The following is a 27,175-nucleotide window of genomic DNA, read 5'->3' on the forward strand; positions in this document are numbered from 1 at the left end:
AAGCTAATGGATAAATCATTGCAGAGACAAAATTCTTTTCGTGGGATACATTCTTAGAGGTGAACTTGTGGGGTCAAAGAATATGCACAGCTTTAATGTTTTGTTGTTTTGTGTGTGTGTTTGGCCAAATGGCCCTCCAATCAGCCATGTAAGAATATAGTCTCAGGAAACTGGGTATTGTTTAAAAAGTTCTTTCCCAATTTTATAAGTAAAAAATAGTATCCCACTGTTGTTTTACTTTAAGGCAGGCTGTCTTGATGTCTCTCCCTTACTGGCCATAGTCAGAGCAGCCTGGAAATATCGTTATGATGAAATACTTCCCAAAATACCAACAGGACTGAAAGTCTGGTCTCCTTCCTCAGACTAAGCCTTTGCTTAGAATTTTTTAAAAGTAGCCATATTCTTCCACAGCCGAGTCCTAAAATATCTGCCCACATAAACCACAATCCATAATATTGTGAAGCGTACTGATGCAACCCAGGCTGACAACTGTCTGCTGCAAGAAATGCCACCTAAAAATCTGTTGACAGGTGACCCTGGGCAGTGCTCACTATGTTGCTAAAGAACGCTCCAGTTCCTGTCCTGGGGTTTAAAAGTATTCATTCAGTGCAGGGGTCCTGATTTCTCCTCTAAGCTATGTTCAAACCTTGCTGTTATGCAAAGTTCAGGAAAGTCCTAGGAAGAGAAGCCACTTGTTGCAGAGTGAGGTCTGGCTGTGGATTTGTTCTCTGAGGCATTCTGGGTTCATGGCTATGGCCTCCCCGCAACCAGGCCAAGGTCCCAGCCCTTTTATTTAGCATACAGTCCATGGTTAATTGACACTGAACCCTTCAGAGGGAATGGCCGGATTCAGTACATATATCCTTCCAAACCCTCCCTGCTTTATGCCGAAGTGTTTTAGGTTAACCCTGAGGCATTTCTCTCTTTCTACCTCGTCACTCATAAAACTGTACTTTTGGGGTGATCATATAGATAAAAGTCACTTATTCTTTAGCCATATCGGGACCGGGACTGTGCAGAGCACTGTTCCAGATGCTGGGTATGTCAGTTGAACTGAGCCAACTAAGCTGCAGTTTCTGGTCCACGTGGAGTTACACTCTATGGCAGCAGGTGCTATTTCAGTTCAGAGCAGAAGTCCAGTAGGCTCCTCTCCCTGCTTGTTGCTGTCTTGTGGCTTCTTCTGTGATATTTTAAATCCATTTACCTATAACATTGATCTGAGATTACATCTACAAACATTAATTTATATGTCTATAAAGCCTCAACAAAGGTCAGTGCAGATTACATGTGCAGGGCAGACTTAACCACCCTTATGTTTTATAATGCTTTAAAAATTACAAAGTGGTTTCAAATACATTATCTCATTTAATTCCCACAACAGCCAGGTAAAGTAGTGTTTTAGTCAAGGATCTCCAGAGAAACAGATTAATAGAATTTGTGTGTGTGTGTGTGTGTGTGTTTGTGTGTGTGTGTGTATTAATGGGGGGGGGAGGGAGATTTATTTTGACAGATTGACTCACACGATTATGGAAGCTGGCAAGTTCAAAATGTGAGACCCATGCAAAGAGCAGACCAATGCTGCGGCTGAAGTCCGAAGGTGGTCTGCTGGCAAAATAACTTCTTGCTCAGGGCGGCTCAGTCTTTCGTTGCAGCCAGACCTTCAGACCTCCAGCAGATTGAATGAGGCCCACCAACATTGTGGAGCTTTACTCATTTACTTTAAAAGTAAATCTCATTCAAAAACACCATCACAGAAACATCCAGAATAATGTTGGAGCAAATACCTGGAGCTGCGGTGCAGCCGAGTTGGCACGAAAGTGACTATCAGAGGCAGGCCTCATTGTCCGCATCTGTACAGATGTGGAAACCAGGAATCCTCGGGTCAAGTGACTTTCCAAGGTTAGGCGGTTATTAAGGGTTACTCCTAATGCACTTTCTGCTGTATGTAGCTGTCTCATAAAATCCATGATTCCTAGTGTTACGACGTTTAATTTTTTTCATTGATCCGTATCAGAGAAACTTCTCTGCAGATACTCAAGGTGTGTTGGGTTTTCTTGTGATCTTCTTTGTGCATTCTGACAGACACCAACTGGGTTTCTTACAATTCAATTAAATATCAACACTACCCAGAGTTAGTGGAGACTCTAGAAATTAAGGGCTCAGTCTCACAATACTGCCCCACTGCAAATGCCAGCTTCAAATTTCAGGTGTCTCCAAACCACCTGCACTTTTGCCTGGACATCTTCAAATCAAAGGCTTCCAATAACCCTCTCAGGTTTGATAATTTGCAGGAATAACTCACAGACCTCAACAAAGCTCTGTATTTACAATTGCTGTTTTATTACAAAGGATACAAATGAACAGCCAGAAGAAGGGATACATAAGGAAAGGTCTAAGAGGGTCTATAGTACAGAAGCTTCTGTCCATATGGAGTCAGGGACACCCCTCTTCCAGTACTTCAGTAAGTTCACCAACCAGGAAGCTCCACTAAACTCGATGTCCAGAGTTTTTATATGGGATTTCATTATTTAGGCATGATTGATTAAGTCACTGGCCGTGACTGAATCCATCTCCAGTTCCTCTCCCCTCCTTAGAGGCTGGGGGTGGGGAGTAGGGCTAGAAGTTCCTACCCGCTAAATACTTGCTCGGTCTTTCTTTCTAGTGTGTCCAGCTTCTCCCTTGAAACTATCTGTGGGCCCAGTATGAGTCACCCATTAGCACAGCAAAGAAATAACTATCAGTCAGGAAATTCAAAGGGTCTTTGAAGTTCTGTGCAAGGAATGAGGGACACAGACCAGATATATTCTTTATGATATCATACTTTGGCCATGATTTCCGGGATATGTTCTGTTTTTAATATCAAGCCAGTTTTCTGCAAGTCAAAAAATTTGCAAGTCAGGAAACGCAGATTAATGCCCTCAACCATTTATTTATTCAATGCATTATTACTGAATACTGTGAATACCATGTACTGGATGCTATATTAGACATAGGAAAGGCAAAGGGGTTTTTCTGCCAATGTTGTTTTCTATCATGTCTTTTCTGAGGAATTCAGTAGCAACTAAGCTAATGACAATTTTTCAACTTTTTGGGTGAAGGGAAAAGTGATTTCATTTCATAATGTTCTGACTTAGCTGCATTTGTCTGTTGACCTTTGTATTTAGCCGCACTCCTCTTGTGGACTGTGGAGGACACTGAATCTAGCTTCAGGAGAATTTAGCAAATATAAATGTAAAAGCTAAGCAGTGACTATTTACTGTGTCACCAAATTCGTTCTGAATCTAAAGCATAGAAATCAAATTACATTTAGATTATTGCGAGTGCACTATTTGCCTTAAATAAAATGTGTGCACAGCCATGAATGTACTTAATTTAGAACTCCTAAAGAATTTAAGTGTTGGGGAACGAACATACAGCCACGAGGAAGGGAATCCAGTAGAGTTACGTAACGAAATAATGACTTTTATCTGAAAAATATACACATTAGTCTTCTTAACATGGATTTGTATTAGCTCTTTTTTTGTGTGACTCTCCAGTAGTGATATTGCATAGATAACATCACATTTGGGGGTGAAAAGAGGCTTAAATAACCTTTTTTCTACCCTCAAAGTCATTACTGGCAGTTAAAGGCACAGATTGGTAGAAACAAAGGTAGACCATGTGCACGTTCAAGCTTCCACCCAGTATAGAAACCTTTCCATGAAGAGCCTCTCTAGTAAGTGGCACATATGCAAAGGTTTGGAAAATCCATGTAATGGCTTAAACTTTACTTTCCCACCTCGTGCTCATTAAAATGGCTACTGTAAAGAAAAAGAAAGTAACAAGCGTTGTAAAGAATGTGGAGAAATGAGAACTTTTAGGCACTGTTGATGGGAATATAAAATGGTGAATCTGCTATGGAAAATAGTATGGCAGTTCCTAAAAAACTAAAAATAGAATTGCCTTTATGATCCAGCAATTGTACTTCTGGGTATACAACTAAAAGGAGGGAAAGCAGGGCCTCAAACTTGTAGCCCAGTGCTCACAGCAGCACTCTTCATAATAGCCCAAAGGTGGGAGCAACCCTCATGCCCACTGGTAAACAAATGGACAAACTGTGGATGTGCATACAATGGAATATTATTCGGCCTTAAAAAGAAAAGGACAGTCTGCGGTGCTGGAACATGCATGAAGACATTATGCTAAGTAAAATGAATCGGTCAAAGCTAAATACTGCATGATTTTACTAATACGAAATAACTAGAGTGATCATTCATAGAGACAGGGCGCAGAATGGCAAGTTACTGTGGACCGGTATAGTTTGTTTTACCAGCTGAAAAGAGTTCTGGAGATTGATTGCACAACAATGTGGATGCACTTAACACCTGAACTGTATACTTAAAAATAATTATGATGATAAATTTTATAGGATGTGTGGTTTGCCACAATTTTTTTTAAAAAAGCCATAGCTGCCCAAAGCCATCCCTAGTTACACTTCTGAAGTTGGACCTTAAAAAAACAACATTTTTTCCTACACCCATTTGTGTAAAAACTCTAGAAGGATTGGAATAGAAGGGAACTTCTTCAACCTGGTAAAGAACATTCACAGAAAAACAGCAGCTAACATACTACTTTTACTCTCAGTGGAAGATTTAACACTTTTTTACTAAGATCAGGAAAAGAAAGAGGTAAAAGAATCTTTATTAACAGGTGATTGATAGTGTAGAAAATCCTTAGGAGGCTACTAAAGAAAAAATAAGCTAATAAGTTACTTTACCAAGGTTACAAGATAACAGCATGCAAAGTCAATATGCAAAAAGCAAAATTGTATTTCTATGTATTAGCAAAAAATAATTAAAAATTGAAATTTTAAAGTACCATTTTAATAGTAAAAAGAAAATACTTATGAATTAATTCAACAAAATATGTGCAAGGCCTGTATACTTAAAACAAATAAATGTTGCAGAGAGAAGCTAAAGAAGATTGAGCTAAATACATGAATTGGAAGGCTCAGTATTATTTAGATGTCAATTCTCCTCAAATTGATCCAGAGAGTCAAAGCCATCCCAGTCAGAATTCCAGCAGATGGCTTTTTAATTGACAGGCCAATTTAAAATATATAAGAAAATGCAAAGGACCTGGAATTACCTAGTCAGTCTTCAAAAAGAGGAACGTATTTGACAACTTAGACTTTTGGATTTCAAGCTATAATAATCGAGATGGTATAATATTGGTATGAGGAAAATCAATCATTGGAATGGAAGAGGAATCCCATAAAATGGCCCATTCATATACCCTCAGTTGGCCTTTGACAAAAATACCAAGATAATTCAAAAAAGGAAAAGATAGTCTTTTCTGCAATAGTCCTGGAACAAATGGATAAACATATTAATAAAAGTGAACCTCATTACCTACTTCACATAAATCAATTTGAGATGAAATATGACTAAAACACAAATTTTTTTAAGCTTATGTTTATAAGCTTCTAAAATAAACATAGGAAAATGTTTTCCCAAAATTTGAATAGGCAGTTTTTAAACAGACGCAAAAAGTACTAACTGTAAAAAATAATTTAGATTATCAACATTAAAAATATCAGTTCTTTAAAAGAAATAATTAATAAAAAAGAAGAATGGGAGAAAATATTTATGGCACATTTATCTGATAAAGAACTTGTAATTGGAATATGTAAATAATTCAATATAAACAATTTGATTAAAAATGGGCAAATAGCCTGACAGATACTTCAAAAAGAGAATATAAATATAACCAATAAGCACATCAAAAAATGCCCAACATAATTAGTTCTTAGGGAAATGCAATATAAAAACTACTGTGAAATACCACTTCACATCCACCAGAACAGCTAAAATTTAAAATACTGATGATACTGTGTGTTCGGGAGAATGTAGAGCACCCAGAACTCCCATTCATTGCTGTGAAGTGGTGTGACCACTTTGGAAAAGTTTCACAGTTTCTTATAGAGTTAAATCTATACCTACCCTATGATATAGCAATTCCATTCTTAGGTATTTTCCCAAGAGAAATGAAGATGCTAAGTCTGCAAAAAGTTGCACAAGAATGTTCACAGCAGATTTCATTCCTATGAGCACCAACATGCACGCAACCCAAATGTATATCAGCAGGTAAACACTGCGGTCTGTTCAGACTGGAGAACTACTCAGTATAGGAAGGAAGGGATTCCTGATACATGTGACCTCATAGGTGGACTCAGATGTGGACGCACTTTGGGGGTGAAGACAGGAGGCTGAGCCTGTGGGATGAAGGACCAAGATCTTGGCACACGTGTAACACACACACCAGTGTGCTGCTTCCCGTGGGCTGGTATGCTCCAGCAATAGCATTTTCACCCCTGCTGATACACTGTGTTATGAAAGGCCATCTGCCGAGGATGCTCTGGACAACTGTGATGGTAAGTTCCACTGAGAGACCTATAAGGTACCTTGCAAAACTGCGATTCTATGATTTGCCCATAATTATTTCATCATGTTGGTGTCGTCTCCTCTGCTGTGTTGTACAAAGCTCTTTGAGAGCAGCAAGCCAGGTCTATCCCCTGACCACACCACAGTGCTAACATGTCACTTATAAACAAATCACATTTACAAAGTGTTTGTCTTATGTCAGACGCTTCAGCACTTTTCGTATGTTAGCTCACTTTTTACAACAGCCCCATCAAGTAGATAATGTCAAGACCTCACAGCTGGGGTAGTGAGCCTGGGTTCTCATCCTAGAACCCTGATGCCAGAGTCTGTGGTTTTAACCCGTGCTCATTTCTTCTCAAGAGGGCACAAAATACATGTTCAGCTAAGCACCTGTGAAGGGCCTGAGTGATGGCTGACTGTTGAATTCAGTTTGTGTTTCAACCATTTAAAAATGTGTTGTTATTGAAGTCACCAGTTCATTTCTATATAAACTACTAACCACATCCCACTGTCTCCCAACAGGGTGTATTTAACTTTAAAAAAACAGGTGAGAAAATACAACTGTATCAGTGCAAACCCATCAGCCCAGAGCAAGTGGCCTGTTTATTGGGCTAGCCGTCTTTATTTAAGTTTAAATAGCTGACCAGTCTATATCTCTTACACTGCATGAAATGTGAAAGTAGCAATGTACCACCTTTGGAACTGGGCTGGTATGGCCTTGGAGAGATGGTTTGGGTTTTGACAAAAGAAACAAGCAGTATATCAAATTCCAAATTTAAAAAGGGCTAAATAATGGTCGTTATTATAATTCACTTTTTTATTTAGACTGAGGACTCTACCTAAAGTGCTGGCCCAACTATTATTTTAAATCATTAACTTTACTTGAAATCTTAACATTTAAGCAAGATAAGTTTCACACCTTAGTTGCTTTTTAATGAGGTCTGCTGGCAAATCTAGTATAATATCCAAAAGCCAAAATTCAAAATGTAATAAACACCTGTATTCGGTAAGAAGCTGCATTCCTTCTACCCAATGATCAGATATCTCACTCTCTGTAGATGACAATAAACAAGCAAGACGTCATAGCGGTAGGATCTAGACTTCCAAGAAGGGCTAATAATCTGAAGGTATCTTTTGATACTAACTAAAGCAACATCAAAAGAACGTAAAGTGTGCGTCTGTGAGTTGAGCCATAGGAGGACAGGGGTTCAATCGGAACTGAGATGGGACCTGACCTTTACATTCAAACAGGAGAGAAAAGAAAGATATTTTGTAAGTGGCCAAATCAATGTAGGATGGGCTTCAGGTCCTAAAAGGACCCAAGACTCAGAGGGCACAAATTCTTTCCCATCAGCAGATGCAAATAAAACACTAGACCTCCAGAAACTCCAGCTCACTAACTTGATTAGCACTCTGGAGTAGGATCCACCTAGATGGAAAGACCTATGTGATGACTAATTTCAGTAATTGGCACCAAATCTACTCTTGTTGTGAGAGAAGTGGTAATTCATAACAAGGATGGATGTTGCCATCTAGAGAGGAAAGAATAAAGTAAAGAAAAAGTCTTTAAATGTTGGAAAGGGACCGTTTTGGTCTAGGGTTAGGGTGGTAAAACTTGATTGTCTGCAAAGAAATTAAATTAGAGATAAAAATTCGTGTGTGTGTGTGTGTGTGTGTGTGTGTATAAGCTGGGCATGGCTAAGACACATACTAGCACTACAGATGATGAGGTTCTGTTTCTTCAACCAGACAACTTTGTTATAAGGAGCTTCATTCTCAAGTACGGATTCAAGTTTTGGTGTTACTTGCCATTTTTTTTCTTTTTGAAAATTGAATAAGCTAAAATTAATTAGCAGAAGTGATTGTTTTGATCCTAATATTACTCATGTAGAGTATATGAGAGAGAGGGGAAAGGAGACATTGGAAGAGTAGAGGGGGGAAATACGTGTAGGGAGGCAAGGAACGTGGCGTCAGAGGGAAATATGGGGCCAGATGGAAGCAAAGAAGGGAGCAGGAAGCAAATGAGGAAAAGCTGATTTTTAAAAAAGCTCCAAAATATGGTGTATACATACAATAGAATATCATTCAGCCTTAACAAGGAATGAAATTCTGATGCAACCTGCAGCAGGGATAAACCTTTAAGACATTGTGCTAAGTGAAATGAGTCAGAAGCAAAAAGACAAATATTGTATGATTCCATTTACATGAGGTACGTAGGATATTCAGAAAGAATAGTGGTTACCAAGAGCTGGGGGGAGTGGCACAGGGGTTACTGTTTAATTGGGACAGAGTTTCAGTTCAGGGTGATAGAAAGTTCTTGAAATGGATGGTGGGGATGGTAAATACATTGGTGTGACTATACTAATGTCAGTGAGCTATACATTTAAAATGGTTAAACTGGTCATTTTATGTTAGGTATATTTTCCCACAATGAAAAAGAAAACATTTCTTGAAAAGATCTCACATAGCTACACTATTTCCTCTCATCCTTTCATCTCGACTTAATGATGCTTCCAGGGTCATAAAAGCCTGGAGGAAAGGAAATGAATAAACAAAGGATTGTGTTCAGTTTTCTCAAGAATTTTTTAAGTCGTATGAGTGTATGAGTTTTCTACGAAGTCCGAGTTTTTCTCCTGGAATTGCCTTTGGGCATGCTGAACGAACGTTTCTGGGAAGGCTGACGAGTTGCTACCTGGCCTTTCCTCCTCCCAGGCTGGTTCTAAACAAGGCGATAGATAAGCTGTGTGCGCACAGTCACCCGCACAGGCGCCTGGTGTTTCCCTCTGCAGTGATGCCCCAGCCCCAGGCCCCAGCCCCAGCCCCAGGCCCCAGGCCCCAGCCCCAGGCCCCAGCCCCAGGCCCCAGGCCCCAGCCCCAGCCCCAGCCCCAGGCCCCAGGCCCCAGGCCCCAGGCTCCAGCCCCAGCCCCAGCCCCAGGCCCCAGGCCCCAGGCCCCGAGGGGCTGTTCAGTGCAGATGAGAGAGAGGAGGCTGCTGGCTGCTGCGGTTCCAGGAGAACGAGGCCCAGGCCTCCCCGAACTGTGGGCACCTTGCATGCAGCTCTCTCCTTTCTTCCTGCGTTTGCTCAAGGTCTTGTCTTCAGTGGAGTGACCTCACTTACCCCCGAGGAAAAGGGAAAACCAGGAGCCTTTTCTCGGGCTTGCTCAAAGGCGCAGGACAGAGGGGAACACGTTTAAGGGAAAGAGATTTGGAGTGAGAGGCGGTGCAGTCAAGCTCCTCCGTCTGGCCTGTGTCCTCAGGATGTGTGAAGGGATTTGAAATAAGTGCCCCTTTCCTGAAGGGGAAGGGCTTGAACTGGTCTGAACTCAGGGCATGAAGCTCTACTTCAGCCAGCTTGGCGTGCGAATAGTCCTTGTGGGGATTGGTTTAATTCCTACTGATATGGTCTTTTGTGTCAAAATCAGCTCTTTCCTTTTAGCAGTACGAAAACACTAGAGAATTACTTAAAATGAACTCAGAGATATCACTTCCAACCTGTGCGTGCACCTGCTCAGTATTTGTCCCCAGCGTGCCCTGAAACCTAGACTAGGCATCAGTTTTCTCCCTCAGCAAAATGCAGAGACCCGTTTCCAACACATGGAAGCATTTTCCCTGCAAGTTATTCTTGCGGGGGATACGTGATTTATAAATGCTGGCAAGTGAAATACGTATTTCCAAGTGCTACCAGCTTGACCAAGTACATCTTTATTACCCCATGGGCATGAATAAAGGAACCTGTCGGGAAAGAGCAAGACAGCTCTTTCTGGCATTGTCCATCCAGAGGGCCCACATTTGCTGCTACTAACATACTCAAGTAATCCTAAATTGCAAGCAGCTATCACAAAAGCACACAATAGTTTTACTTAGAGATAAATCTAATAACACCTTCAAATTCTGGAGAAATGGATATGCACTGTCCAAACGTTTACATTCTTCTGAGTTATTTTTGCCCGAGGCTGAAAAAAATTTGAGAAAGAGATTTTAAATCGCCAGACTTATCATGTCATTGGCTTGTGGACATCCTAGAACAAACGTCTTCAGAGTCAGAATACGAGCAGAAAATGGCAAGAGTAAGGGAAGCACCTTGCAGTGTTTACAGATGGCAAAACAAAAGCTCAGGATGACTCCCCAGCCTGGGATCGCATCCGGACAGGCTGGTCCAGACCATGGAATCAAGACTAGAAATGCTACATTTCTTAGGATTGACCATTTAGAACTTAATTTCCATACAAACCCTTAAAGTAATTTTAAAAAATTAGAACTGCATAGAAAAGGTCGAGTGTTTTTCCCTGTTACTACACTTGCTGTATTTATTATAATACATTTGTATTTATAGTACACAAAACTGGTTATAACTTAAGCAGGGTGGCCAGGGCTGGAATCGCCCCAGCAGGGTCCACTCGCCTTGCGTCTCAATTTGAACTAGTGCTTTGTGAGGCAGCCTGGAAACTTCCTGTGTAAACCACCTATGTTTCCCTCTAGGGTCCTGGTTATTTTACCTTCAAGTTGGTACAAAGTGTCTCATAAAATAGCATCAAGATTGTCCCTTCACCATTAATCATGTCACTCTGTGGCCCTACCACCCCTTTCTGTAAAGACATACTTTTTAATATTTCGGTGGGCAATTTGTTGTTTATTTCATTCCTTTTGCATTTTGACGCAGTTCCTCCAAGTACGGCTAGAAATAAGTAGAGAATATTTCATGCTTGTGGTTCCCCCATGAATTGGCCTGGTTTCCTTTTTCTTCAGGGCCACCGTTTGCCCTTTCTTAAAACTGTCTTAGAATATTTTCATATAGTTTTGATTTTTGTTTGTTCTTTTTTCAAAAAATCAAGACTGTGATTCAGACATCTGTGCCCCCTCACCTGCTGTGATTTGTCTGTATTTTCTACAGAAGATAATCATTGTTTACAGTTGAGATTTTAGATGTTTCAAATTCTTGTTGGAGAATCTGAGTTTTATGACAAATGTGTTTGATGTAGTTGATGTTTCCAGGCTAAGTTTTTGCTTTGCAGGAATGAACATTTTAATTAACATTTAAATAATCTCAAGCAGGAATATTTGCTAAAAAAATTTTTTTAAAAACGTCAGATTTCAGACATATTATGAAAATGAACTTTTGCATTAGAAATGAAATCATTTATTGCTTCAAGCAGAATATCTGAATGACTGATTTCAATATCAATTTCAATATTTCAATATCCTTCCTACAGGTATTTCTTTTTAAGTCCAGAGTAGCCCTTGACTTCACCTTACATTGAATCATAATAATCATAGTGTGTGGCTTGAGTAGTATTTATTTTCTCATTAATTGTCAAGTTACTCAGAACATCTGAAGGTTTAGTCACTAACTCCAGGAGTCTCCATTGCCATTGTCCTAAGCTTGGTCTCCAGGGGACTGCTTCTCAGACACTTCCACAAATCACAGGGGGATCCTGAAAAATGCAGCTTCGGATCCAGTAGGTCCAGGTGGGGCCTAAGAGTCTGAGTCTAACAAGCTTGCTGTCGATGTTGCTGGTCAGTCTGGATCACACTGTGAGGAGCAAGGACCTCTAAAGCTATCTCCGGGCCAGGGCCTGAATTCAGAAATGTCCTGATATTAAAATTTAAAAAAGAAAGAAAATAGGAGCCCAACAAGAGGAAGTGAGGACGAAACTAGGGGTAATGAATGAAAGGAAAAAGAAAGACCTTTGAGGAGCTAGAAGGCATTTCTTGCGGAGCTAACAAGAATAGCAGGGCGACCATGTGTAACGTAGGATGAGGGAAGGGAACCTCACTTTTACTGTCTCGTGTGCAACCTGGATCTGACCTAGCACTGTCTGTTTATGTAGTATGTATATGTGCATATGGATGTATATGTCTCACATATACAGAGATATGTGTCTGTATGGGGGGTGGGGGGGGATGGATAGGTAGGTAGGTAGGTAGACAGACAGATATTCTGCTTTATTCCAAAAAGGTTTGAAGAGGTTTTTTAAAGCTAGACTAGGGGCTCTCACGTGCACATATTGTTTTAATCCAAACAACCCTTTAAAAAATACATACAGAAAGAGATGAAAAAGGCTGAGGCTTGGGGTAATTTTTTGTGAACACAGCTCTAGGACTCTGACTTCAGAGCTCTGAATATCCAAGCTTTGACCAGAGAGCTGGACACAAGTGGAGGGAGGAGAGGACCGGGAAGTAAAGGACAGTGTGGAGCCTAGGGTGAGACGGTGCACAAGGAGAAAGAGTGAGAGGAGAGGATGTGGCAGAGACACACAGGCCCAGCGAGAAAGAGACGGGAACATGCAGGGCCGGCCAGGGCTGCAGTCCAAGTGGATAATTCCAGCCCTGGGAGCAAACAGAGGTGACCCATTTGGCAGCCTCCGCCTCTCGGCAGAGGGGTTGTTCTCCCCTCTTTCCTGCCAAGGCTGCTTCCACAACCTTTTTGGCCCTGGCTGGTGTAGCCTGGTTCTTTCCAGTCCCCTAAACTACACAAGCAGCGACAAGCCGCTTGCAGGGCTCCAGGTGGGAGAAGCTGGGTCGCAGAAACTTGGGGCCCCGAGAAGCTGCTTGCCCCGTTCCCGCCGGGACTCTGAGCCAAAGGCGTCCGTTCTTAGTCTCCTCCTCTGCCTCTGATCTGCTTTTGGCTCAGTAGATCCTTTCAAATCTCCTCCACTTACTTTCTTCGATGAAATAGGTTGGTTTGTCAGAGACCAAGTGCCAATGAAACGCGTGGAAATAGAGTGGGGACAAGACCTTACCACCCACCCAAAATCGGAGGGAAAATGATTAGAATCGGGAAAAAAAGAAATTTGTATTTACTGTTAACACTTTAGAATCCTGAAGAACCAAGCTGTTACATATCTGCATAATTTTCTAGCTGAATTCTTGTCTGGAGACTTGGAGGAGTATTTGGAATGAAGGTGAAGGGCAAGAGCATCCCAAACTTGGCGAATCCATCTTGCTCGCACCTTTATTTCCATATATTTCTATGCAAAAGCCAGTTGGGCCCAAGAAGTAAGGTATTGGGTGCCTGCCTGCCAAGCAGTGTTACTCAATAGAAGTCTATTTTCGGCAAGGAGCATGAGATTTGTCCTTTAATTATGGGTGTTTGACACTATAGTAGGAAGGACTTATTTTTAAATTTTATTATTATTATTTTTTAGTTATACATATTCATGTGGTATAACTAAATAAATATTTAGTTATAAATATAGGTCTCCTTGCCCCTTCCTTTGCTCCCTCTTTCCTTGGTGCCCAGAGGCAACAACATCCAACTCCCATAGCTTTCTTTATGTGTTAACCTCCATATCTCTAAATACCAGGCACTTGAGTGCTATTTCTTCATATTTATATTTAGGCACTACTGATTTATCACCATGCAAGGGTTTATATCCCTTTCACAGGGTTCTCTGGACCCTACCATCACTACCACCACAGACATGAACTCTATTCTCTCCTCTCCCCCAAATTGTTGTATCTTAACTTTGATTAGATCAAAATCTAGATGGAAGTGGAGGTTAGGAGATTATCTGCTTTCTAAATAATGTGCTGGGCAGTGTCAGGGAGACCAGGTGGCTGTACTGGGGCTAATGTACCTTCAATCAGACAATGTGCCCCTAGGTCCTAACACAGTGGCTGGCATCAAAAAAGATATGCAATAAATATATGTTGGACTGATGAATAAAAGTGGCCTTCCTACTTTACCATATGCCTTCCAAACTGTGAGTAACCCTTTGGGATTTCCTCCTTACCACTGCCTTTAAAGATGGCTTTTGCCCAGGTTTAGCTGAATGTTTTGATAGAGGGAAAAACATGTTGTTAGCCTAGGGTGAAGCCAAATCATGCTATTTTAAGAATGGCTATCCAAGTCCAGTTCAGAAGAGGCCCATTCATTATTTGAATTCATAAGTATCCCCCTGCACATTCACCAAGACAATTTCCTCTCCAAGTCACTAGCAAGCTCCTTTCTTTGATCTGATGTAATTGCTGGAAAAGGAGTTTATTTGAGAAAGAACAAAGAATTGAGCTATAGGTTGGTTAATAGGGATGGGATTGCTTATTGGCAAGTGCAGGAAGCGCTTGCATAAGAAGTGAACCGTTTACATCAGTGGAGTGGAAGAAGGTATCCAACTCCACATGGCCCCAGGAGCTCCGCAAAGGGTGGTCTGGCAGAGTTTGCACACACATATAGATAATGTTGTGGGGAACTGGAGAACCCTTTTCTGGCATCTAAGAGATGTACTTATCTGGTAGTTCCTTGAAATTCCTCAGCTAGAGTTTTATTTATCCAGCCTAGGGATATTACATGACCTCAGCTTGTATAACAGGACGAAACATTGGTAATGGCTTCTGGAAACCTGTATTGAGAAAAGTTCTGAGGTCATATCTGGGTTCATTGAGAAAGTGTCGTCATAAGTTAGCAATGTTGTTTATGAGTTTTGACATGGGGATTGGTGGCATGCCACATAGTTACTATCCTCTTTAAGGCTTTTTTGTTTGTTTTGTTAAAATCTAAGTAATTAGATCTAAAAATCCCATTTAATCTTCACATAAACTCTGTGAGGTAACTACTGTTATAGTGTTTCTTTTTTCAGATGAGGAAACTAGGGTCTAGACATACTAAGTTCTTTAAAGTAGAAAGCCAGTTAGTCATGAAACTTATATTTGAACATATGCCTACCTAACTCCAGAGCCCAAGCTCTTAAGAACCACACAATTTTCCCTAAGAATTCTGGAGTGCTGATGTTTAACAGTTATCACTCATTTATACCCTAGAGTGAATGAGTTTCTCCCTATTGTCCTAACTAAGATGGGAAAATACAGAAGATTAATAAGTTTGGTAGGGCTGAAGACAAACTTTAGCTACTTTATAACAGTAAGAGTTAATCTTAGTATTAGTATGGAAAATACCACTTAGTATATGACTACTCGAGTCAAGGAAATATGGATTATTTCTGGACCATTTTTAAGGATGGAATGCAGCACATCTATACCTTGGGACCTGACCCAAGTAGGAGTACTATTATCAAATGAGACTTTTCACCCCTTAAAACCTTTTATTCTAAAAGTATAGATGTTAATCACTGTATCACGAGATTCTAAAGGCAGGTAATTATATTTTGTTTTCCTTAAACACCTAATGCATGTTCTTTAAATGGGATGATCACTCTATCTATGGAAATATATTACTGTCGCTTTCCCCAAGTATTTATTTCTGTAATTAACTATTAAAATCATTTGTAAATATGCAATTTATTGCATTCCTGTAACACAGTTTGGATTTTACCCGAAGACAGAAAAAAAAATACAAACCAAAAAAACTTCAAATATTTTTATTTGGTATTAGAAATGTCAGAATATGGTTTTATTTCTTGCCTGTTCTTTTTATTTTACAGAAAAATCTGTCATTGCTCAACCAATATTTGTTTTTGAAAAGAGAGAACAAACATTTAAGGTAAGATCAAGCTACTTTTCTTTGTTTGATTTTTCCTTTGACAAACGAAATTGTATTTCAAGAAGTTAGCTATACTAAATGATATCCCTGCTGAATAAGTTTATTTTCGGATTCTTCTCTTAGCAGAGTAGTGCCTCCAGAATATTTATGTAGTAGGGATTTACTGACAGCAATTTAGCTGAGATGGGAAGCCAGTGACCTTGTCCTGAAGCTATGCTATTTTTACTAAATTATACAATTTTTTTGGAGTGACTTGGAAAAGGGAGGGACTGAAAGAGATCGGTAGGGCTAAGGCTCCTCATAGGTCTCCACCACTAATCCAGTCTAAAACTGGGTATTAAGTAAATTGTAAACTGCGATATTCTATTTAAAATGGCACCTTCAGGACCCTATCTGTTCTCTCAGCATCCTACTTGCTTTGAAAGACAAACACTAAGATTAGTAGCATTCTCACTTTATCTTAGTTAGTATTTCCTTTTATTTGTTCTTGCGTATGCAGGTAATGAAGATCACAACCCCCAAAACTAACTAACTATAGAAACCTTAACCCCTAAGCCCTAGTTGAAATATCAGATTCATGGGCCCCACCCCAGGTCAACCACATCAGAATCCCAAGAGCTGGTCCCACAAGGGATTCTGTAGATACTGAAATATAAATCCGCTCTGCCAGCCTTGGCTTGTTCTTGAAGACACGACTAGTGAGTCAAAGTGAGCAGCTTTGTCCTGGCCTGGCTGGATAGGCCTGGCTGTGGAGGATTCTCTTATGGAGTGACAGGGTTGGAAGTCTGGTATAAAAACAGCAGACAGCTCTCACTGGCAGCTTCCTTTCCTTCCAGAGACCTGCAGAAGAAGCCCTGTATGAAGCAGCAGAACCCGGTAACGATTTAGATCTTGTATTTCAAAATCAACCTTTGTACAAAGAAAATAAGCAGGCGCAAGCATTTTGGCATGTGGCACAAACTACATAAAACATAATGGTTTTTCTTGTGTTTAGACATGAACGTGTTATGTACTCACACATAATAAGGTAGACGGGTGTCGAATTGTAAAATCGCACACTGGAAATTTATATAATGCGGTTAATCGATGTTATCCCAATAAATTTAATTTTAAAAAATTTCTACAAGAAAATGTAGCTTAAACTGTATTAAAACTCAAAGTGAAAAATATTCTATTAAAACATGAGAACTAAATTTTTCAGAACAAAGAAAGCCTGTGGAACTAATCCAGATTAAAGGAGACGAAAGACTTGTGAGAGTCAAAGGCTGTATGTGATTCTGGACTGAATCCTGGACTGGGGAGGAAAATGTTTTTAAGGACATTATTAGTCAATGGACAAAATTATGGTTGGTGGGTTGGATGAGAGTATTGCAAGTTATGTTAAATTTCTTGAAGGTGATCATCATACTGGGGTAATATAAGAGATGCTCTCATTCTTCGGTAATACACACTGAAATATTTAGGTGTAAGGGGCATAAAACACCTAGCTGAATCTGAAGTAATTCAGAAAAATACGTATGTAGGTAATGATAAATCAGATGAGGCAAAATATTGATAATTGGTGAATCTGGTTAAAGGGTCTATGAGAATTCTTTGTACTATTTTTCCAACTTTTCTGTAAATTTGAAAATACTTCCAAATTAAAATAAAATTAACAAACAAACACACATGAAAGTAGACTGGCTGTTGTTTTAAGAGATGACACGAGAGTCCCTGAGAACAGTAATATTAGCAACTCTAAAACCCCATGATTCTCTACTGCCTTTGTTTCAACGTACCAGAAACATTCTCTATACAATCTCAGAATTCATATCCAATTTCTTGTTGAAACTACTTGTTTCTGATGGTTTCGTAGTAGGATGATGCGCCTTTCAGTTCATAATCACCCAGCTATTAACCCCAACATTTAAAATCGTGCTCGAGGAGTTAATGTTTTATCCAATGCTAATTTGTAGAGACAGAAGGAAATTCCATTTATCCCACCATATCATTGGTTAAGGATAATTTGTTAGTAGAAGCAATTTTACCCTCCGCATTGAATTTCTTGCAGAATGTAATGGTTTTTCAAGGAAGCGCATGCGATCTTCATCTTTCTGTTTGCATACTGCAGATTCTCGGTCCCAAGGAGGTAGGTAAAGCATCGATGGAGAGTTCACGGTTACGTTTACTCTGAGAGTAAAATTTCTAAGAAACTTTTCAAATGGAAAACTTTAAAAAGTCTACCCCCTGGATAGTGTTTATAATATTTGGTTATATGAAAATAGCAGATTGTCTTCATATAACCATACAGTGAGTACACTCAATTGGTCAACATTGAAAAAACCCTGAAAAGATATAAGGCGGTGTTAGCAATGGCTATGTTGGGTACTGGGATTATGAGTGATTTGGTTTCACCCCTCCCCCCTTTTTTATTTTGCTACATTTACAAAGTTTCTGTATTAAGCATGTATTAGCTTTGTAGGGAAAATGACCATTTTCTCCTAAGTAACCATCTACTTAAAGAAATAGATGTTTGCCTTTTAAAAAGGTACTTTATTCTAAGAACATCATGTTGTGCTGTATTCTGAGTGAATCGGTGACTTAGTTTCCCTCTCTGCTGCACTCAAAGCACTAAGTGATTCCTTTTATGATCGACTGTGTGGCCCTCTGCCTTGCGATACAGCTGTTTACGTTACATCTGTCTCCTCCGCTGTAAATTCCTTGAGATTACCTTCATGCCCGATAGAGTGTCTTAAACATGGTGAGCACTCACCTGTTTACTGAACTGGATGAAAATTCATGTATAATCCCTACCAGGGTTACACTTTATTTTTATTGATAAAACTACAAATATTTTTCTAAATTAGGGATGTAGGAAATTCCCCGAAACAGCAAAAATCCAAATCAAAAGAAATACAAAAGCCCACTTCCTAACTGACTTCGGTTTGCAATCTGCTTTTAGTGTCTACCTTGACCCAGAAGCAAATGAGATCATCGCCCTTCACTGACCTCCCAGCCTTCCCCCCATCTGGGCCAGGTAAGTTTCTAGAACCTCTGAGCCTGATGCTCTGACTTTTCAAAATCCATTCTCATTAGGGATGACCTTTCTTTCTCAGCTACTGTAAAATGCTGACATTTTAGCGGCAAATAAAATAGAGGCCTTAGCAAAATATGCATGGAAGAATACCTTAAGAACACCACAAATCCAGATAGTATATCTGTTTACTTTTGGTAGAAAGTTTGAACTTGATGATTTTTTAAGGATTTCACATTTATGATAGCAATATATTGTATAAGGCAGCCCTATAAAAGAGCTTGCTTTATTATTACTGCCCATGTATACAGTTTATAATATACATAGTATTCAAAATATACAGCTATGCTTTAGATCCTTATTCTAAAGTTTATGCTTTAGATTTGTATTTTGAAGTTCAGAATATAAATCCCTTTGTACTTTTCACTGATTAAAACATTGCTTCCTTTTTATTTGAAAAGTTTAATGCTTTGCTAAGTAAACCTGTTTTATTATAGTAAAATATTTGAAATTGTTGGAACGTTTTCTACATTAAAGTTATGATTTATATTTCTCTGTGTTTTTGTTTCTACTGAAGAACCAGCTGCCTTTTCCAAGTTAAGCTTGCCACTAGAAACAAAAAATACAAACTATTTACTTCCTTTTAACTGATCCCCATGTACCTGGGTACCACCAAATACTCAAATTAATGAATTTATATTCTTATTAGTCATTCCAAGCATGACTGAGCAACACTATGTCAGACACCTTTCAGATACAGACGAGATACTTTCTGACTCAGTAGGCCCCCTCTAAGCCTTACTGATACATTACAGAGGATAGGAGTCCTAATCCTAGAGGATTTGTTTCACTGTTTGTGCATAAAGCAAAGGGATGGCTTTAAGTTGTCTAGATAACTGTTTTAATTCTTCTTATTTTAATCTGATAGAAAAAAATCAGATACACCAAAAAGAAAGAATGAATAAAGAAGCATTCGTAGCAGCAGGCACCATTGCTTTGTATGTAGTGCAGAATGTTGGTGGTGTTCAAACGGACGAGAATTGTATAATTTTATATGGTCCATTCATTGTTACTTTTCAATAATAAAGATTATAAACACCATTTAACTTAATTTTGAATTAGAGAAGCAATTCTACCCCAAATTTATAATAGGTTATAATACTTTAGAGACGCAATTCTCATTCTTTGCTCATCTCCATTACTCAAATGCTCAAAAGTGGCTATTTCTGCAATTTGCAACCACGGGGTGATCTCTTTGAAATGTACAGTAATTCCGTACCTGTAGCCACCACCACAGTCTTAGCCTAGAGGCACACTTCATAGAAAAGTAGCGGACATAATGGTTTCACTTCTATCTTCAGGTATTATTAGAGAGGTGAGAGGGACAGAATTTGCTAACAATTCTTTAACATTCTGTAAGAAATATATGTTAATACACACAGAGGGTTCATTATTTAGATTTTCTAATCTGTAGAATTTGCCTCAGTGCTCTATTTCATATTGTAAAGATGGTCTATTCTGCTAGTGACCTAATTTTCACTTACATTTATGAGAGTGCACAGAACTATGTATCAAAACTCATCTTGCCAGGGCGCACTTTTAGCAGAGTCAGCGCGATCTTGTACGCGGCCTGCTCCTCTATTAATGCGAGCAGTGACATCTACTGGTGAGTTCAGTGCAGGACTGTAAAAACCTAACTCAGAAACTGACCCACTCTCACAGATTTAAATTTTTCTGAATATTTTTTTTCTTACAGTGAAGAAAAACAACGTTTTTATGACGCCAACTCTTGTGCAAAGGAATGTTGATGTGAACAGTGCAGAACAAAGTATGTAGTTTCTCTATTACGAAAACCTCAGAAATTGCGTTTTAACATCTGTATTTTAATCTGCTTCTGTACTGGGGGTATGGAGGTAGGATTGAGTGACAGAACATGAAAGAATATATTTGATAAGCCAAGTCCCACGGTCAAAATGAATAGTTATTGGGTAAAATCTTGACTGGAGGTAAGTAGGAGGCAATTCACAGGCTATTTTGACTTTGATTAGTTAACCATAATCATTAAATTAGTCAAAAATATGGAGAAAGAAGTATTTCACTAAAGATATATTGACCCTTGAATTCTGTTCCTGAAGGTCCTGTGAAACATTCTGAACGGGTTCTAAGACCTGCTATTCTGCAGCCACCTGGAAGTCGCAGGTGTGAAAAAATAAGACACAGTGCGTCGGAACACTGCAGTACCAAAGAAAAACCAAAAAATGAGGTAAGAAAGCCCCCCCGGTAGGACTGACCTCAGTCCCCCGTCCTTCCCTTCGCAGGCTGCTGTGGGCCCCACAGCCAGAATTAGGGGCTGTCTGAGCTTCGTGCTGTTGCAGAGCCAGCTGCCCAGCTGCCCAGCTGGAGGGACACCTGGACCAGACAGCCAAGAGCCCTCAGTGACCTTGTCCCACTGCCCTCTTAAGCTGGAGAGTTATTCCCAGGCGCAAGTCTTGCGGGCTCTGCGGAGCTGCAAAGCTGCGTCCCACAGGGCGGCGGGAACCCTTGTGGCCTGTTCCAGCGCCCCGACCCCACGTGAGAGCCGAGCCATGAGGTGGCAGCGCTGGGGGTCAGGAGCCAGAAACGGGGCAGGGGTTTCTGCATCCCCAGCTGCTTGGCATCCTAGTGCGGCTGCGCTGGCTTAGGGCGCACCGGGGATCCCCTGCAGACCCATCTGCGTGGGTGACAGGAGCAGGGGGCTACCTAGCTGGGAGGGCTGGGGAAGCTCTGGAGACGGGTGACAGTTCTCTCCTCTAGCTGTGTGGGTGACCGAGTCACGCGTCGTGGGCCTTTTAAAGGAGATAGTCGTTTTGCTCAGGCCACGCAGATCGGGTGGGGGAGAGTCTGCTGCTCTAGCTCTAGCTGTGTCCTCCAGAACCTGATGCTTCAGGGAGACGAGACACCAGATAAGTGAGTTGGATTTGAGAGTTAATTCCATCAGGCATTTATTTCCAGCTAAACTATCGAGGGTTGGTCACCTCGTTTTGTCTTTCCTTACTGAACATAAGGACAGCAACCCATGGAGTGTTCAAAATACCGGTGATTTCATCAATTCAACGAAAAGAAATCAGATTGTTAGTAATCCTGCCTCTGCTACTATCTGTGTCTGCTTTCTTGGAAAAAAGCACCCAACCTTCTCTTTCTATTAGTGAAGTGAGGGAGCTGAACGTAGTTGACCTTTGCCAACGCTTTTATATTTCTAAATCTTTCTTTTGGTAAGATATGATTTCATGAGATCCATTGTGAATTTTAAACACCCATTTTACCATTTATGCATGGTTTATAATGTGATTTTTAAGTAAAATGTTTTAAATTTCAAATCAGTATAATTATTAAAATTTTTGATTTTTAGGAATTATCACCATATAAATTCTTTTATCTATTTAAGAAGTGATGCATAATGTTTAATTTTTTAGAAGTTTATGAGAAAAATATGATGTGTTGACTCATTTTTAAAATGTTACGTTGCATTTGATTTTGCAACAGCATTACCATAAATTATAGATTAAAACTTTTGTTACATGTTACGATATCAAAGTAAATTTTCTTCTTTGGTATGATGTTTTAAATCTTCATTGCATATTTAAATAATAAAATTTTAGATAGTTCTTGCATTTTCTTCCTAAGTGATTAAGCGTAAGAGAAAATGTCAGGCTATTGTTTGTAAGCATTGCTTCTTGAATAACTTATTAAGATTATGAATTGAACATATTCTTAATTGGTGAAAAGCCTAATTGGATATGCCCATTATTGAATTTTCTATTTAATGATGATCCTTGAAGATCTAAAGAAAAGCTAAATGCTGTGTAAGAATTCTGACAAAATAGATGTAATTTATAGATCTAGTGAAAATTACCTCTAGGTGAATTTTATAGAACCATTATTTTGATGTTCCTTATTAACTCGTATATCAAAATCAGAGAAATTTTTATACATCCTGTCATTAATCAGTTGTCACTTATTGTGTATAATTTAAACCATATATGCCTAATAAAAACTATTTTAAGCAACATAAGAGTAAAAACTATGACCTTGGCTAAGCGATAAATCCTCATAGTGACTGAGTCATGGGTGTGTATTTTGATCTTTGCTAACCAATGACACATACTCTCTTGATACATATGTCTCAGCTCTCAAATTCTGTTACAATGGGGAAATATTCAAAATTATTTCTATTGAGCGATATAAGATTAAAGTGGAAATAGAGCCCATCTTCCTTTAAAGGCATGAACTCCCTACAACATCTTTGCAAACCTCCGGTAGGGAAGGAAGTGTCCACCAAGCACTGGAGACACTAGATGAGATCATTCTAGGGCTCCTTCCAGTTCTAGAAGTGCTCACTCCTTCATTTACACATTAATGCAGGTAATGTGCTTACGTATATACACATCAGAGTGACTAATCGATTAAGTTAACAGTCCAAAGTTTCTAGGGGAAGAGGTGGAGTTTCCTCTCATGTTGATTGAATGGTGGTGACGGTGAAGCTCTTAGGGTGCTTCCAGTGATTAAGTAGACGTGAAAGGTAGATTTACTAATCTAGAACTGAGAATGAACTCCATTGGGTTAAAAAGGTAGAAGAAACAAAGGAGTGAGATTCCTGAAATATTATGATGAAGTGTCAGACAGAGACAGGCTCGAACGTCGGCCCCATTCCTGGTTGCCCAGGCCTGGCCAAGTTATTTAAACTCGTTAGGTTTGTTCACTCATCTGTAAAATGTGGATAATAATAGGTGTACAAAGTATGTAGAGTTGTTGTGAAGAGAAAATGAAATAATATACGTATAATACTTAGGACAGTACTTGAACACAGTAAATTTTCAATACATTTAACTATAACTATTGTTTCCTTGCCTGATGCCCCCCTAGGAAGCAATTTAAATGAACTTGTTGATGGATTTCTTTTCTTTCAGATTTCTGAGAGGAACTCCTACTTGCTAAGTGAAAATTTACCAAGTGCCAGCATTTCAGCCCAGCTATCTACTCACCAGATTCTTTTGGGTGCTACGTCAGTACAGTGAGTGCTGTCCCTTCGTTCTTGCTTTCTTTTATCATTAGAACCATTTACAGAAAATAATTTTCTGACATTATAGAGGTAAGTTGCCCATATTTCTGTCTGAAAGGAGATTTTATAAAGAACACAGTTTAAAATGCTTGTCAAGGTGTCTCTAATATTTCAATATCATTAACATTGGTTGTCTCCATCACCTCATTGGCCTGGGGGGGAACATTTCGAATAGGTATACCTAAATTTCTACTTAGGTAAGCATTAATTACCTGGCTACTAGATTAGCCTTTTCTTCTCTTTCTCTGGCATTCTTTTTTCCCCTTTTTAATTATTTTTGGCCGTATTTATTGACATAGGTTGGGTAGACACTAAAGAAAAAGGTGTAACTATGCAAAATGGAAGTTAATATTTACTGGTATCACCAGTGATGAAGGCACGTTTGATCCGAGAGATTAAAACTCCCGTGGACACACCTGGGCCCGCACGCTTAGGCCTGTGCAGGGACCGCAGCGCTTACCTACTGCGCACGCGGGGGCGTTACGGGGACCCTGGAGCACATCTGCCTGCACATGGAGGGCTGCATGTCTGAGTCTCTCATCATGCAAAACACTTAACGTTAAAAAAAAAAGTTTCTGGGAGTAAAACAGCAAATTAAAGCAATGCACACCCAAGTATAACTGACAAAACACATTGGCTTTGCTTTTGCTTGGGAGGCCTCCGGTCACTAAAAGCATTGGCAATTTGGGGAAGAGGAGAGTGGAGAACAGAGACTGGAGAGTCTGTGCTGGAAGAGCTGGAAGATAAGGGCTGGGCAGCCCCCCTGGTTGGTCAGATTATGGCGATTACACAGGACTTGTTTGGACAGGTCTCAGCCTGTGTTGTAACAGCTGGCAACGATTTTGAAAATTTCCCTGAAAGTATGTATCTCAATTTTTTTTTCATTTCTCACGAATTTCAGATAATCAAAAGTTAGCAGTAGATGTTTTATATAAATCTATTTACTTTTCATAAATCTATTAAATCATCTGATAATTTCATTTGCTGAGGTTTAAAATGGCTTTATCCATAAATTTAAAATAGCAAATGCTATTGTAAATAATGTTGCAATGAGTATAGGAGCACATATATTTTTTTGAATTAGTGTTTTGGGTTTCTTCAGGTATATAGTTATTTACAATAGCCAAATTATGGAAGCAACCCAAGTGCCCATTAATAGATGAGTGGATAAAAAAGCTGTGGTACATATATACCATGGAATATTACTAGGCCATAAAAAGAATGAAACCTTGCCATTTGCAGCATCATGGATGGACCTAAAGGGTATATGCTAAATGAAATAAGAGTCAGAGAAAGACAAATGCCATATGATTTTATTTATATGTGGAATCTAATGAACAAAATAAATGACAAATAAAACAGAAACAGACTCATAGATACAGAGAACAGACTGACGGCTGCCAGAGGAGAGGGGTGTTGGGACACTGGGTGAAAAGGAGAAGGGACTGAGAAGTACAGCTTGGTAGTTACAAACTAGTCATGGGACGTAAAGTCCAGCATAGGAAATATAGTCAATTATATTTTAATAACTATGTATAGTGTCATGTGGGTACTGGAAATATCAGGAGGAATACTTGGTAAAGTATATGATTTCTAACCACTATGCTGTACACCTGAAACTAACACAAAGTAATATTAAATGTAAACTGTAATTGACAAAATTTAAAAACGTAAAAAAATAAATAAATCATTGATGAAAGGGGGGGGAAAGCAATAGTTACAACAAAAAGAAACTATTAAACAGACACACACAAAATAAATAAAATTGCAAATGCCTATTTCTTTTCCTTAGATGTCAACCAAATGAAGATAAGTATTCTTTGAGAAGCTGCAGTTCTGATTTCGTTTTTGGAGAAAACATGATAGAAAGAGTGTTGGTAAGAGTTTTGCAAATGTTTCTTTTCTTATGTAGAGAGCTGTCACTTCAAATGTCTGAAGTCAAATTAATTAAAACAATGTTAAATTGGAGCATACTCTCTAACTCCTGGGTTCAAAGGCAGGTTTTCTTTCTTTAACTGGAAAGCTTCTCCTGGGAAGCTAGTTTTAGTTGTTAGAATAATAGACAGGAACCCACAGAGGAAGAGAATTGTATAATTATAACATTACTGATGAGAAATACTAAATAGTTCTTGACTTGTGTCAAACCAAAAGTACCCAAGGAAATCCCAGAATTATCTGCAATAGTTAGATAAGCTCCACTGATAATGATATTTTAATATAGTTTTCCAATAGCATTTTTTATAATAAGATGCATTTAAAATCATTTGCCAATTTTTCCTCATTAGCCACAGCCTTCCCCTTCAAGCTCTTACATTGGCAAGTGTTACTGTAACCTTTTTGGGTCTAGCTTAAGAGGAAAATCACTTGCCTGGGGGAATCTACTTGCCAGGGGGAGACCCCTGAACTATTATTCCTGCCATCCTCTTGCATGAGGCCGTTGCTGCTCTGCCCGCCTTAGGGCATGTCTCTAAAACAGCTCTATCTATGCGGGGATCACGCAGCAAAGTGAAAGCTATGGAGCGAATGTGCCTGTGCTTGAACCTGGCCCATCACACCTTCCTACTCTTTCCAGCTTTTACCCAGACCGGAGTCTTGGCTAAGATAGGCCCAGGTGGCTAGCTTGCCTTATGGGCTATTAGTCATGCGAAGGACCCCAAGGAGGCTGTAGAGATTTAAAAACCCATGACAGGGCTCAGATCAACAGAAGGACCACCTCACGAGGCCAGTTTATTCCAGGATTCTTAGGGCTCCTACAAATCAGTCACTTTTAAGATTTAGTTTATTTCACACCTGCCTCAGGCTAAACCCCGATTCTAAGAGCAGTAGCGTAGTTTTTGAGTTTAGAGGCACCCTTCTGTCACTCCCAAAATGAAGTCCACCCCTGCAGTCCCAGAGCTGTTGACCCACCCTTTGCATCTGAACCAGAATGGACCAAATTCCAGAGTGAAGTTCAGGCAACATATTCAGGCACATTTACTCCATAGCATTTATTCCTAAATGTGGCACCACATTTGTAAGATGTCACTGACAAAAATAAAATACTTTCCAAACCTTATAGGGTCAATCTTAACATTCAACTCAATGTAACAAATGTATTGTGTTGTTATGGCATATAAAGCATTGGCGTTAGTGTCAACTTTGCCTGTATATTAGACATCTGGTGAGCCTTTAAAGTATTTCTTATGCCTGGGCATCTCCCCAAACC

General features: G+C 39.5%; 1 protein-coding gene across 1 annotated transcript in view; it reads left to right on the forward strand.

The window, feature by feature from the left end:
* The window catches only part of RANBP3L (RAN binding protein 3 like), a 41,677-nt gene that overhangs the window by 3,573 nt on the left and 10,929 nt on the right, over window positions 1-27,175 (forward strand). Inside the window, exons 4-11 of the mRNA XM_016222756.2 lie at window positions 15,801-15,859; window positions 16,696-16,735; window positions 17,910-17,987; window positions 18,801-18,875; window positions 20,629-20,700; window positions 21,008-21,135; window positions 23,819-23,922; window positions 25,763-25,847. Coding sequence (XP_016078242.2) covers window positions 15,801-15,859; window positions 16,696-16,735; window positions 17,910-17,987; window positions 18,801-18,875; window positions 20,629-20,700; window positions 21,008-21,135; window positions 23,819-23,922; window positions 25,763-25,847 — 641 coding nt within the window. The remainder of the gene's footprint in view (window positions 1-15,800; window positions 15,860-16,695; window positions 16,736-17,909; window positions 17,988-18,800; window positions 18,876-20,628; window positions 20,701-21,007; window positions 21,136-23,818; window positions 23,923-25,762; window positions 25,848-27,175) is intronic.

This window comes from Miniopterus natalensis, chromosome 3, assembly GCF_054644295.1.
Source record: "Miniopterus natalensis isolate mMinNat1 chromosome 3, mMinNat1.hap1, whole genome shotgun sequence".
Taxonomy (NCBI): domain Eukaryota; kingdom Metazoa; phylum Chordata; class Mammalia; order Chiroptera; family Miniopteridae; genus Miniopterus; species Miniopterus natalensis.